This window comes from Apodemus sylvaticus, chromosome 8 (genome assembly GCF_947179515.1).
Source record: "Apodemus sylvaticus chromosome 8, mApoSyl1.1, whole genome shotgun sequence".
Lineage (NCBI taxonomy): Eukaryota > Metazoa > Chordata > Mammalia > Rodentia > Muridae > Apodemus > Apodemus sylvaticus.
Genome location: NC_067479.1, coordinates 112,816,505 through 112,831,844, shown reverse-complemented (window position 1 = coordinate 112,831,844; position 15,340 = coordinate 112,816,505). Strand labels below are relative to the sequence as shown.

Here is a 15,340-nt window from a genome sequence, read left to right as displayed (position 1 = left end):
TTCTGCCCAGGATGGGAACACTAAGGTCTCATGAGAACTGAAACAACAGTGACGGAAGGGTAAAGCAATGGCTTTCTGATGTAAAGCTGATGGGAAAGGTACTAAACAAGGCAGAAAGTTCATGCAGCCAACCTGATTTATTGAGAAGTCCTAATTTTATTACCCATTTAGTAACAAACTAATTTCTCATAAAGCAAAACACAACTTTTCTTATAAATAGTATAAATTATTTTATTTACAGAAACTTGTTACAAAACAAATAGACTATATATTTCTTCTCTTTTAAATATCCAAAGTAATTTTCTGTCCTTGACATTTGTTCATTTCTACACAGCAGCCAACAGAGTCCAGCTGAGATGCCCTTGCTTTACGGTGCACGTGTATCGGACTAGTCACACGTTTTAACACAGGAGAGATTGCTTTAATAAACAAGCCCCAAAAAAAAATCCTTTCAAGGCCCTGCATTCACACTGAAAGTGTGTAGTGCTCATTTACGTGATCTGAAAAAGGTAAAATGTCTTACATAAGATGTAAAAAGGATTTCTCTCTTTTAAACAGCGAAAATTTTAACAGTCATTTTTCAAAGCCTAACTTTTCCCCAACCCAGGACAGAATGGAGACATTAAGAAATCCATTGGCAACAGAACTCTTACAGGAAGACAGCTGCCTTTATAAGTTACTTTTTTTTTTTTCAAATTAAACATTTTTTCAATGTTCTCAGAGGTACTTCTTGTATTTTTTAATTCAAAATATCTTAAATATCCTGTCTTAAACTCTGTATTATATGAGTAAAGAACAACAGTTACCGGCTGGCATAGTTTGTAACCCTTGGTGGCACTGGGTGGTCCACTGCCGGTTATATTACTGTGAACTAAAAGGTCTTAATTTTAAAATACCTTATAAAAATTACCAGCCTCAGCGGCTTTTAACCTCTCCCCTAAAACTTTAAGAAATAATATTTAGGTGGAAAAAGCAAACTCCAAAAGTTCAACTCAGCATTCAAGTCTTTAAAGATGTCTGTCTGAGCTTAAACTAGATTCAGGCACTTTCCGTTTGTTTTGTTTGTTTCCTCATTAATTTTAAACCACATCACATACTAATAACACAGGTGTGCTCAGAGAGCACACAGGCGCGGCCTCTCTCACTCACGCGCACACACACACACACACACACACACACACACACACCCCTCTAAACAAAGAAAAGCAGTGTGTCACTTAGCTCCATGTAGTCTATTTGGAAATCAGGCAGCTGATGGCGTGCCCGCTCCATCTCTATAAAACCACGCCCCAGACACTGAAGGGACAGCAACTCCCACGCAGCAGAGGCATCCCTTAACTGTAAAGGAGGCAGGTTCTAAACTACTGGCTTGGCAGTGAACCACTTCAAATTATAAAAAGGTATTTACTTTTATTAATTAATAAATAAATACTAGATGATCTCAATTGTACCAAAACAGGATATCAGAAAAAAAGACCTGTGCAAAAATACATATTTAAATATGTACAATTCATTTTTAACAAAATATGTCTTCTGAAATAGGGATACTTCCTATTTATAATAGAACAAGAAATTCCAAAATAAAGATACAAAAGTAGGTTTTTTTTATAATTCTTTGTTCATCATTGCAGCACTTTTAATTTTTTTTTTTTTTTGTAGTTTAAGAAAACTGCAGAAGCTGTCATGAATTCTATTGGAAAGAATATAAAAAATTATCTTCGTTTTAAATTGACACCAAAGTCTGTCTAGAAATAACCCAAGCACAGCAAATTTGGTTTCTGCAAGTTAATCTAATTCAAAAAAATATTTGTACTCCCATATTTTAAATGGTCTTAATTGTTCATCATCATAAAAAGTAGTCAAAGAAAATAAAATATTTGAACAGTCTAAACTTTAGTAGCACTGTTTAGAATATGTTTGTTTGTGGCAGGCAGAATCCAAAAATGGCTTTTCCTAATCCCGAGGCTCTCTTTCCAGGAGATATAATGAAGTTCAATTAAAGTCCCAGTCTAAGAAATCAAATTATAACACTCATTCACCTAAGTATACTTTATTCTGAATAAACTCCCTATTGTGGCTCCTGTTCACATCTTTTGGAACAACATCTGTCTATAAAGTCCATTGCTAAAAGAAACTTAATTTATAACCATCAAGTCCCCAGCTCTGAAAATAAATCTCCCCCGAGCCCCATTGCACTTTTCAGGATTGAGTGTGAGCTAGGACCCCCCCCCATCACCCAGCACCAGGAGAGCTGATGAGATGGACCCCCCGACCCACCCAGCACCAGGAGAGCTGATGAGATGGACCCCCCGACCCACCCAGCTCCAGGAGAGCCAATGAGCTGGGCCTCCTAACTCCACCATACTGGTCCATCCGCACTCTCAGCACTCCTCTAGCATCCTCCGTAAAACATTCACTGACTGACTGAAGAACAACTGGATAAGATTCTGTTTTCCCTTCCTTAAAAAAATTCAACATTTTCCATTCATTTATAGTTAAAGTATCTGCATAAAGTCTTTGTGTTCTTACATAATACACGTAGCAATTCACATTATTAGGCTGGTAACCAAGTATTTACTCATTCTACCTGTTGTTGACTGAAATTCCCTGAATCTCAAGTTTGTAATCTAAGAACTGTAGGGAAAGGACACACTGACTGGGCTCTGCCCAGACACTGGCCAGGACACAGGAGCCTTTGGGGATTACACTGTTGGCCACTCTGCTGTACTCTTCCTAAGCCTGCGGCCTCGGTCCTCTGAGCCTGAGCTGTCACAGTGGCCCTCCATCATCCCCACACTCACCGGTAGACGTCTTTTCAAGCAATGTTTTAACACATTAAGTGTTCTTTGGGAGTCAGGTACTGAGAAATCTTAAAGAGGGCGTTAAACCTCACTGAAGGAAGACAGATGGCTGTTACTGTGACAACAAAGAAGGGAAAGCACAAGTAAGCACTGCTCCCTCCCAAAGCTGCTTCTCTCTGTGGGCATGTGCCCTCCACCTTAGCCCACCTGCATTCAAATAATCACCTAACGGCCTGGTGGGAAGCCATGACAGTAGCGTGACAGTGGCCTGGGTGCAGAGACCCACACTTCATTCTCCAAGCACTAGTCAGAGAGGAAATGGGAGTAATGCCTTGGAAATTTTAAGGACATGATAATTTTTAAAAAGGCAGATCTCAAAAAGCAGACCGAGTAAATCTGACAATCACCCCAATCTGATACACTGCTCAACATGGACGCAGTAACAACACAATCAGTCTCTTTGGAAATCCTACAAATTTTGCCCCACTTTAAAATTGTTTCACCTCCCTGAATCCAGTGTCCCAATTGGCTTTTCAGCACCCAACTGTTCCCTTCTCTCTCTTTCCATTTATCTTTTCTTCATTCTTCCTTTCTTTCTCTCTTTTTATCACACATGCTTTTGTACCATGAAAGCTAAGCTTCTGAGACACTTTAAACCTAATATCCAGGTGTCAGCAGCTTCACGCCGGTTCTTAAGTCTGAAGAACTTCTTATCCCAATTCCTTGAGAAGGGCTGGGCTACCATGTCATGACACACTGACCAGCATCTCAGTATTCCATTCCTGAACAGTGCAATACAAAACTCCCAAGCCGGATATCCTCCAGGAGGCTTCTCAGGATGCAACTCGCTCCTCTTTCTTTGGAAGGCCCCAGTCTCCACTAAGGTGCTACCTTCCGGAGACTGACTGACGGATGGCAATGTGCTCCAAACCATTGTGGCAGAGAAAGAGGGAGGAGCGTCTGCAGGACACTCTCGCCCAGCCCATCTACTTCAAGAGTGGCTCCATGATACGCAAGAACAAAACTAAAGGCAAACACAAGCATCTCGCAGGTCGGTAGCAAGCAGTCCAGACCACTCTCAACAGAGAAAGCAATCGGTGGCTGAACCTGATCCAGTGTCCGTCACACGTACTCACTGCTACAGATACAGCTTTGGGAAGTCCTTGTCACACAGCCAGAGCTTACCCTGAAGGCCCACAGGAGTTTAGAAAAAGAGACTCAAAGGCATCATGGAGTCCAGAGTGCTGAGCAGAGGTGTAACTTGTCTTCAAAAATGTCTGGATTATTCCTTCCAATGGTACTGTCAGCTGTCAGGGTCGTGCCTTTGGCTTTCAAAACAGAGGAGATGAGGAAATACATAAGTAAGTGGCTCAATGCTCTGCTGTCGATTCTACATGAGGATACCCCAAACCTAAGTTCCACTGACCTGCGGGGATCAGAGAGCCATCACAGGACCAGCTTGAAGCTTTGTAAAGACGCACTTCAAAAAAATGGGCAACAAGAGACTGTTGTCTAGGGTTCTAGCTCTCAAGTTTTCCTTCTAATCTAAGTTAGATTGTTTTCATTTTTAAACTTGTATCCTTGAAGGTATTCTATGCTGTTAATTCAGAACAAAACTAGATGTGCTCATACACAGGTCATACACCTAAGGCACTGCTCACAGAATAGGGAAGGAACTCTGGCCTTCCCATGGGGTAAATTAAAATCTAGAAGCCAAGCAAGAACAAATTTGGAGGTCAGGAAGGAGCTACACATTGCTATGTCTTGGGCTCCATACTTCACTTCTCTGTTCAGAGACTAGCCAACCCAAGCACCACTGTGTTAAAAATGTTCTCCACAAGAGATAGCAAACTTATGATTTCTACTTCTCTACAAAAAGTGTTCATTATTTTGCTTTCTGACAAAGTCTCTCTGTCTTCCCTGGCTATCCTGAAACTTGCTATGTAGGCCAGGCTAGCCTGGAACTGAGAGAACTGTCTGCTTCTGTGTCTAGAATGCTGGGATTTAAGAAATGTGCCTGATTCAGGGAGAGCATTCTTTGAAGTGCTCTGAAGTTATGAGTTCTAAGACTTGTATGCATTCCTCCCACTATCAGGCAAAGTTGAGAAACAGTTTCTAAGGTTTACATATGTCCTGATTGCAAGCCACAGGGTCTCGAGGATTTGTGGAGTATAATTAAAAACAAAAACCAAACCATCCTCAGCAGAGGAAATCTTTCTATAACATGCTCTTGAGTTCAGATTGATTTTAAGAATCTAAATTTAAGACTGTCTCATCTCCTTGAGAGACAGGCCCCAGCCCTGAGAAAAGGCAGAGGGGAAGCTGGCAGACCACAGCCCAAACCGTCCACCGTGCACACAAGCTGCAGCCAACACTTAAAAGGGGGCAAAGGGAGAAACGTTACATGGGAGCCCAGCTCGGCAATTTCTCTTTACCCTGTCGACGAGACAGGGAAGAGGTCCTGCATCCCAGCGGGACAATGGCCCTCCTGACCCTGTTAGTCCCTGTGGTCTGCAATGAGCACCTCCACCTTCATCTCTCCCGGTCACGTGACTGTGGGTAGAAGTAAGCGGATACAAGTGTAGTTGTCAAATGAAGACAGGGTAAAATATGCCCAAATGTGGGGGGCGTCACCCCGCTCCTGTGAGGTCTGAGGCCAACAGGTCACTACACTAAGAGGCAGTTTTGAGGGATGAATATATTGTTTCTTGCTGTGTTTGTACTTCTGCTACACAAAAAACGTAACTACATGAGTAACTACAAAACACATAAAGGCAAGGTTCACAACTGCAATAAGGCCTACGCAAGCGGCCACTTGGAATGGAATAGCTATCTCCCCCAGTAATTCTGATATTATCAATTCACACAAATATTAGAAAAAAGTAAATTACAATAGGAAGTGCCTTCACATTTTCTAAAGAAGCCCTACGCAGTTAAATTCTGAGGATGAAGAAAAGGGAAAATAATATACAAGAGAGCCTCACTTTTTAAGTCAGGGCTCTGGGGTGCTGCTGCGGCAATTCCTGTTTGTAAGCAAGGAGAGAAGATATCCTGATGAATGAAATAATAAGCTAAGAGATGAGCTGGGAGGAGGACAGAAGAAGCTGCAACAGAGCTGCCTGACAGACAGTCACGGAAGGCCGAGGCAGACAGACAGCACGAGCCAGTCTCGAGCACTCTGAGCCAGCGTCCTCCTAATGGGATGCACGACACATCTCGTCTTAGGCATGCACCGGGAGCAGGTTTCATGCTTCAGCAATGCCAAGACTAAATCTTCTTTCCTGACTCCCTTGGAACTAGGAAGGGGTATGAGTTAATCAGAATATCTGAACTTGTTCAAGATGAAAAAACATCCTAAGCTTTCCTTCCCCTAAGGTCTTACGTCACTGCTGACTCGATCGGTTTGATCTCAGGCTGGTTTCTTCACGAGAAGACACTAGCGTGACTATGCAGACTGGAGTTCTCTCTGCCTCTCTCTCTAACAGCATCAGGATACTGACACTGCCTCGGCAGGGGGAGCCCTTCTAACTCTACGTAACCTGCCGTGTGTGATGCTTATTTGGGGACATGACTGAAAGGCACTACGCATTCCCACGGGCTCTCCTTTGTTAAAGATTACCGGGAAAGCTGGGCATCCAGTATAGGCAAGCCACCCAACCCAAGCAGTTTCCAGAACTGGCCAAAGTCCCCAAGAATGAGGCAGCAACCACTTCCAGATCAGAGTCCACTTCCTACCTGATGGAGGAGGGAATTGTTCGTCAGTCCTGGTGCCCCTGGGATGGTGCCTGTGTGTCTCATGTGGACGTTGTTCACAGCTGGCAATTTGGCAACCTTTGTCGGTTTGCTGCCACTGCCGCCGACGGTGCCAGAGCCTGGAGCGCACTTTCTTTTCTTTCCTATGAGTCTGTCTAGAGGAGTGTGTGGGTGTGGGCTGACAGGAGGGTCGCTGGACTGGTGGATGAAAGGGCCAAGAGAGAGGGTGGAGTCGCTGCTGTTCACCATGACGCTCATCCTCTTGATGGGCTCTGCAGGGTTCACCCCCACGGGCCCGCGCCCTGCCTGCTCGTGCCGGAGGCTCCCCGAGTGTGCTCTGTTGTTCACACAGTTGAGGCCGATGCTGTGGGAAGGTGGTGCTGGTGACAGGGATGGAGTCCCAGAGTGAGCCACACAGTTCCTCCTAAAAGAGTCCACGGAATGAGAAGAGGAGGAGGAGGATGAAGAGGAGGAAGGATGAACTAACAGTGGGGAGCTGCTTTTGCGTTTCTTTCCTGAGCCACCACTGGTACTGCTACTGGCATTGTGACAGTTAGTGCCGAGAGCAGAAGACTCCGCGGGCCTTATAGACTTGCTGGGTTTCAATTTCTGAGGTTTTCTGGACAGAGGGGAGGAGGGGACAGAAGAGAGGCCAGAGGGTGTGGAGGGGGATGAGGATGAGGCGGGTACTTGTCTGGACTGCACACTGCAGACAGGGTCCATCGCCCCACAACCAGCAGGCTGTGCATTCAGCGTGGTTCCATGAGCTGGTACCGATTTGCTATTTGGGGAGATGCAGGTGGATGACAGCAGGACTGGAGGTGCGGAGACAGTGGTTGCTGCTAAGTAGCTGATCCCACCTTGTGATGTCGGCACAGAATTTGTCCGGTGAGGAGCACGGGCAGAAACAGGTGATGTAGTACAGGGCACTGGTGGGATTTTCCTGTAAAAAGAAGTTACCATGGGTGCTAATTGCCATAGTTGGTCACAAATGCTCACCATAATTACAACTGCTGTGGGTGGTTATAGATGGGCACCCCTTTATATTTGGAACTGAAAAACACATTCTCAACAAAGATCGATGTAAAACACAAACCCAATCCTGATGCATCTGTCTTTCCAGTTCTTTATGCTTCCTGTGACTCGTGGGGACACTGTGTGTGTGGCTCACGCACTACGGCCCTGGCTTCAGACCTCCACTGCTGATCCTCAGCAAACAGAAGTCACAATGAAAGAACTTCAAGTCATCATGGGAAGAAGTCTGCCCTGATCACTATGCCTTGCTTCTATCTGTCTAAGGCCCCTGGTGATAGTTTTTGTAAGCCTGGAAATGAAATTTAATATGTGACTGTAAATTATATACTCCTTTGCAGATGTTGTAACAGATACCTTATGTGCCATTTTATCCATAAGGTCTGGACTATAGTATTCAAACACTGAAAAGATTCAAACAAAAATGAGTTACTTGATCAACAGGCAAATTGTGACACTGCACAGGAGACAAATCAGAATGGGACTTGTTTGGGTGTTATAACAAAGTATTTTGTCTGTAATGTCTGGGCAAAGTCCTCAGTAGGAGATGAGAAATCTATTTGGAGAGTCAAACATAGGAGGTGTCTCTTTTATTTTAGCTCTCAGTTTTAAAAACTGTGAGAGCATAAAAGAACAAGAAAACCTAGCAAGCCCGAGAGTAGCATTAACTCTCATGAGGAACAGCTAGAAGAGATGCAGGCCATGATCCCAGCCACTCGAGGCTTGAGGGTGACAGCTCTTGAGTCAAGTGCTGATACTTATGATACAGGAAATTTCAGGAGGGTACACAGATGATAGTCAGTTTTCAGTTCTAACAGACTGCAATGTGGATCCCACACTGAGAAGCCTGGATCTATACTTGTGTTACACATAGTATTTCTGGAGAGGTTTGTTAACAATGTGAATTCCTAGGCCTCAGTCAGATGCTACAAAATCAGTCTCTGAACAAGGTACCCAGGCTAGCTCTCAAGAGTGGGTTGCTCACTGGATGCAGTACCTGACTATGGCCACTAGATGGCTCGTGAGGCTGGGATTTAAAAACCAGACTGTCTAAAATCCTGGGGGGAAAGTCTTCCTCCACAGGCAGCATCTGAACCTCTTGAAATGATATAACTGCTTTTTCTTTTTAAAGGCTCTAAAAAGCTAAGTAAAGGTATTCAAGAAAATAACACCCAACAAAAGACACTTACTTCCATAGCTGTGCATTCAAATGCTTCTCTACCATGAGGTTGAGGGCACAGCGAAGCCGGTTCCACCTGGAGTCAAACACATAGTAACCTCTTCCAATCTGCCGGCTCCCAAATGTGCAAAACTGAAAGAGAGCACAGCGCACATGCGTGTCACCTCTGCTGCCAGCACAGAGGTCTAGGTTCTTTCATGTTCAAGAACGGAACAAGACAGCATAGAAAAGGCAGGGCTGAAATGCCTCAAGTGCCAGAAGCTATAGGCCATGGCAGCAATGCCTGCGGCAGTGTTGGGGACGAGAGAAGACAGAGCATGTGAGGCGCAGAGGTGCTGCACACAACCACAGCCAGGCCTCTGCCCGCTAGCGCCCCGCCCTGCTTCACAGGGGAGGCCCCTGCAGTGGACGCAGGGGGTGCACAGCTCACCGATGCTGGCTGAGGGTGACGACCTGAATAGTGACAGTCCAGTTTCTCAACAGTCTCTTCTCTGTCATCGCCTTCACCCTCCTCACTGGATAACCGAGAAGCTGGCTCAGTGGCAGGCAAGGGTGGCTGTGGAGACTCACGGCCCGGAGGAGGGTCAACGGGGGCGCTCCCTCCTTGCAGAGCTGGGCAGCCTGGAGGCCTGAACAAGTGAACGATACAGCAGAGCTCAGAACAGACCGACAGCACAACCTACACCTCAGCCGCTTTAACTCACGCAAGTCTAACAGCAGAGGACGGCGGAGGAGGCTCTAGCAGCCCTAGGCCAGCATGCCGGCTCAGGTGATGGTGGCCACACGTACGTACGTACGTGTGTGTGTGTGTGTGTGCGTGTGCGTGTGCGTGTGCGTGTGCGTGTGCGTGTGCGTGTGCGTGTGCGTGTGTGTGTGTGTGTATGCGCGCACACACAGGCAGGCAGGCACGTACGCATGCACAAGCTCTCCTCGGCAGCACTATTCTAAGGTGAATGTCTGTCATACAAAACCAAAGGCAGCTCAGAACTCTCCCTCCCTCCCTCCCTTCCTCCCTCCCTCCCTCCCTTCCAGCCACTCCAGTCTCCTCCAAAAGAGGAGCACACGTGGAACTGAAGAGGATTCTTTGATTGACTGCTCTGCACATCTCACAAAAATGTCAAGTGTATCTGACGTATATAACAGACTAACTGACAAAGTACTCTAGCGTAACCTAAAGGCACAGGCTTTCAGAAAGGAAGAACGAGGAGGCAGCACTTCTACCTCCCAAGGTCAGTCTGAACAGCATTCCTTCCTACATCTATTATGCCCCAGTGGTTTCCAAGTAACCCTGACCTTTCAGGGGCTCTTCCTCGAGAAGATGCCACAAGGAAGGACTCACTGCAGACTCTTGGTCTGCGACCTGACTGCATGCCAGGAAGCCTCCACTGACCACTGTCTCCTGCCCTGTTGGTGAACTACAGGGCTCATGTCAGGCTGTCCTGACATGCCCAAGCATCTGCCAGGGGAGGGAGGCAAGAGGGTAAAAAAGACAGCAGCCGTCAGGGCTGCCAGAGCCGCAGGAGCCCGCGGCTGCTACCTCACTGAATGAAGTCCTCACATTCGAGTCGCCCGTCCCCAAATGGGTCCAAAGTCCTTCACTTCAACTTGTGTAAACAAACGTAAGCACAGATATACTCTCTCCTTGTTGTCTCTAGAGCTGTATACAGTTAGTTCCTGTTAAAGCACCCTGACCCATTGCTTTTTGTGCTGCTAAAATGCCTACTTTATGTTCAAGACAAGGTCACAAATAAGTGAATGAAAACCCATGTTGATAAACAGATACTATTAAAAGTAAATGCTTGTCCGCAAGCTTTCTCATTACTGCAAACAGCCAAAAAACAGAAGAAATAAATAGCCAAAGTCAACTGAAACTTTCCTACTAGGACCACAAAAACAAGACCCAGTCTGAGCTCTGCTTAGCAGGGTATAGAACACCAGAGGGCAGGCAGTTCTATCTTCATGTTAGTGTTTATGTCTATAATCATGAGGCCTGGTCCAAACTTACTGAAGACTTAGCAGTTTTTTATAGTAAAGCCCGATTTAAAACCAACAGCTCGACCGCGACAGCGATGCCAGCCACACTCTGCTAGCACAGCCGTCCACCGGTGGAGGGGTGCACAGGCACGTGCCGTCCCTACAGCCATTCCCTGAACGCAGTCCCGGGTGGGCGGCTCAGCTTACCTTGGAAGACTAGGGGTATGAGGTTTCGGTTTACTAGCTAAGAAAGGCTTCGATTCTGCAGGAAGGTGTGGCTCCTGCGGCGTCCTAGGAGGGGTGGGATGCGGGTCCCTGAGTGGATGTGGTAGTTGCTGAGAGTCCGGATGGCGCACCAGCTCCTTCTCCCTGGTTTTGTTTTTGTGCTCGGCTAATAACACGTCAAATCGTTTTCTTCTACCCTCAACAGCTCTCCGCTGGGTTAAGGAATGTGTCTACAAAGACAGACACAACAAAGCCAAGCAGTTTCAGTTGTGAGTTTAATACACTGTGTGTCCCCAAGCATCCCCTATTAACAAAACAGCCTAGAGCTTTACTAAACCCCGCCTTACTAAACAGAAACCGGGTGGGTTTCTTCAGCGAAGGAGGACTCACAGATTCCAGCTGTGGGACGTGCACAGAAGTGAGCTTCCCGCAGAGCAGAGGGCAGACGCTCATGCTCTGTGCAACTAAAGCAACTCACTCAGGCCCTCATGAATTTCATTTAAAAATGAGATGACTCAAAATCATGATTAATAATTTAAAACACATTGGTAAAGTATTCTTTTAGTAACTGAGGACAAAAATTAAACATAACTGCTTTTCTCTATTCTAATGAAAAAGGGTGTAAAGAGAGACGGGGATATTGTAGGGACACCTGGGGAAGCCAAGAAAGACTTGAGAAAAAAGCTCAAGGCAGAGAGAAAAAGAATCATAGACAAGAAGAGACAGAGACGAGAAGAGACAGAAATACAGTAAACACCAGAAACATACAACTACAGTCAGCTGTTTGTCTAGTCAGTCTATTTTCTGAAATAGGAAACGGACGCGCAGACAATGTGGTAATTCTGGTATAAGGCAACTCTTGATCATATCTTACAGAAAACATCTGTGTACCAAATGTATTTGATAATCACTGATAATTTTAAACGTCAGTTTTACGATCAATCACGTCCATGTATGTGTGTCTATATTCAGGGATCGGCATATGCATGCAATGCCTTCAAGAAGTCACAAAGTTTGGAATCAAGGCACAGAAAGCTGGAAGCCACTCAAGGCAGGCAGGTGTGGGAGTTTGCTTGCGACCCCGGAGCCTTTGAAAGCACATGCCCAAAGTGCCAAGGCAACTGCCATCAGCAGACAAAGGTGAATCTTCAAGAGTGATTATCAGAGTTAAGTCCATCTCACTATCAAGTCCAACCACTGTAAAAGTCATTCTCCATGGTCCAGTTCCTCTCCTCAGTCGACTACGACTACGACTGCCCCTTGGGTCTGACACAGCTGGCCGACGGATGGCAGCTCTCAGAAGCAGATGACTCCATCAACTCCAAGAGCCCCATCACCTTTCTGACTATACTGAATTAATCTAAACATTTCCATCGTTCTTTTAGGTTACAGAACTCCAAGATTTGTAGTTTCTGTGTATGCATTCATGACTCCTTGCATTCCCTTAGCAAATGTGTGACGGAAGGCTCTGCACAGCAGGGCAGCAACAAATTCAAACTGCGTACAGGAGAGGCATGCTTTCATAGGAGCTCGGATGACCCACTGCAGATGAAGTCTGCACACATGAAGTTACTTCCCAATTTCTCTCAAATTCTGGTAATATATTTATAAGAAATCAACTTATATAAAACTAAAGAACTTCATTCTGTTCATTGTTGTACCAAGTCCTAGAGGAATGCTTGCCATTTAGAAAAGCTTCAGCCGAAGAACACATAAGGGCCTTAGCTGCAGAGGTGACTCGGGCATTAAGCAGCACTGGCTGCTCTTCCAGAGGGGACCCTGGCTGCCTTCACAGCACCCACATAGTAGCTTGCAACCATCAGAAACTCCAGTCCCATGAGAACTGACTCCTTTTTATAGACACCATGGGTTTAGTGTACACACATAAATCCACACAAAATACACATACACATTTAAAGGCATGCAAAAACAATGGCCCGCCAATGTAGAAAGAATGAATGTGCAAATACTGGTAGTATCTGTCTCCCTGGGGTAATAGACAAATGTCTCCTAATATTTGAGCTTCTGTTGCTTAGCAAATGCAGAAGTAGCAGATGATACTGCAGCAGGCCTGTCTAAAGAGTAAACAGGATTTCCATGGAGCTTTGAAGCATACTCCAGATAGAAAGGTGGCAACCACCTTCCACCCATGCAATCACAACTCTGCTGAGGTTGCTTCAGACTCAGAGAAAGATGGCTGTGTGTGCTGGCTGTGAGACGCTCCCATGCTCCACGGCTCCTGCCTGCTGCCTCTGCACCAGCGGCCCTGTGTAGATACTGCCTTGAGGATATGCATTACTAGCTGCCCCTCTTTCTGTTCAGCTTCCTGGGCATCTTATTTCCTCTGACCCCCTCACTGCCCACATAAATCAGAATCCATGTTTCTATGACTGAGAGGCCTTCCAACCTTCATACTGTAGGCCTTTATAACTCAAGTCCTTTCCTGTCCATAAACCATCAGAAGTAATATGTTATTTAGTAGTGATTATACTTATGAGTAACCAAATCTTTGTTTTCTGTATCAGATTGTAGGGTTCATGAGGCTAGAAAACATGCGTTAATTGTATTAAACCCTGTATCTTGTGGTACTTCAAATAAGGCTTGTGCTAACAGTTGCATGCAACAGAAAAGTATTTGCTATAATAACCAGATAAGTGGAAGGACAAAAGCCAACATTACAAATTCCCCTGCACAGAGTCACACTAGCCTAGCATCCACTTGTGGGCATGGAGGTAGAGTCTTCAGGCATGTTGTGTCCTACATAACTCACAGTGCTGGGCCAAAGAGAAAGAAAAGAAAATGAGGCCATACAGAAGAGTGGGCACAGAAACGGCGCCTGTCAAGGGCCAGGCCTGTAGAGGTTGGAGTCTGCCTGGCCCAGGGAGTGGCACTATTTGGAGGTGTGGCCTTTTCTGGAGTAGGTGTGGTTTTGTTGGAGGAGGTATGCTGCTGTGGGCTTGGGCCTTAGGACTCTCTCATCCTAGCTGCCTGGAAGCCAGTCTTCTACTGACCTTCAGATGAAGATGTAGAACTCTCAGTTCCTCCTGCACCATGCCCACATGGAGGCTGCCATCTTGATGATAATGGACTGAACCTCTGAATCTGTAACGCAGCCCCAATTAAATGCTGTCCTCTATAGGAGTTGCCCTGGTCACTGTGTCTGTTCACAGCAGTGAACCCTAACTGTCTAGTGCTGAGCTGACAACAATAGGGCTAAAACACAATGAATATGACAATAAGCTTAGCACCATGCTAAACAGCGCCCTTCTTCACAGAGAACAACTCTCTCTGAACGAGGATGATGGCATATGCTATCCAAAAGCAGTCTACCTAGCAAGGCAGGCAGAGAGAATAGAATGAAACTCCCTCAGATTCTGTACTCCATATTCTGAGGCAATCTGGGTAGTTGTGAAAATCTATGAAATTGAGGCCTTGCAAGGATTTTAGTGCTCCCGTGTCCAGCAAGGTGATATTTACAAAGATATGGAAACGGGCTAACACTCCAGTAGCAGAGGAGCAGACAATGGGAATGCGGTACTCGTCTGAATGGGAAGTCTTCAGGCTGTCAACAGAATGAATACTGAATTTCTGCCAATGTAAGCTGAAAGAAACTAGTGACAGAAATATACTTACTTCATGATTCCCTGACTTGTGGAATATAAAACATTCAAACTCACAGATAATGGGGAGAGCAGGGAAGTAACACTGACAGCCACAGAACTTCAGTTAGAAAGGTGAGTTAAGTCCCAGATATGCGCTGAACAGCAGAGTGCCAACAGCCAACAACACTGTATTTCTACAGGAAAAAGTCAGGTAATCTAAGCACAGTGTAAATATAACAGAAAGGAAGACTTCCGCCTTGCCGTCTGCGTCATGGCTCCAGTTAAAGCAGATCTTGGGTAAGTAAGTCACATATCTGCAGGCAACCTGAGTTACAAACATCCAAGTAAGCAGGAGGGGCAGGCATGAGGTAACGTGACCATGATGCTATGGAGTGTAGGTAAGAAACACTTTAATAAGAGCACTGTGACAGACTCCAGTGGCTACCTTCAAACCCAACAGCAATGTACAACTGCATTCCTCAAATAGTACCCCATGAAAGACAAGAGCAGGTATTTCTGAAGCAGATCTGGGGGTGGACTTGGACTCAGGCATCCATCAACCCGAGAGAATACAAGTATCAGAATATCTATGTTATATCTTCCTAATGAGAAAACAGCTTATGAATTTTTGAAAATTTAAACATTTAAATGTTTAAAATTTCCCAGAACTTTTGAAGGTCCTGTTGTGATGCAGGCCAGCAATCCCAATACTCACGAGGATATCTTAAGCCCAGCAAGCCAAGAGTGACCTGAGCAGGAAGACCACATTTCAA

The 15,340-nt window shown here is 45.5% G+C and overlaps 1 protein-coding gene across 5 annotated transcripts in view; it reads right to left on the bottom strand.

Annotated features, from left to right (window-relative positions):
- Positions 1-309: 309 nt before the first annotated feature.
- Positions 310-15,340, bottom strand: part of Atxn7 (ataxin 7) — a 159,555-nt gene continuing 144,524 nt past the window's right edge. For all 5 annotated transcript variants that reach the window (XM_052190351.1, XM_052190350.1, XM_052190349.1 and 2 more), the window contains 5 exons: positions 10,948-11,195; positions 9,197-9,395; positions 8,777-8,898; positions 6,537-7,497; positions 310-4,129 (listed from right to left, as the gene is read on the bottom strand). In XM_052190351.1, the coding sequence (XP_052046311.1) occupies positions 4,112-4,129; positions 6,537-7,497; positions 8,777-8,898; positions 9,197-9,395; positions 10,948-11,195 (1,548 nt within the window). In that variant the 3' untranslated portion in view covers positions 310-4,111. The remainder of the gene's footprint in view (positions 4,130-6,536; positions 7,498-8,776; positions 8,899-9,196; positions 9,396-10,947; positions 11,196-15,340) is intronic.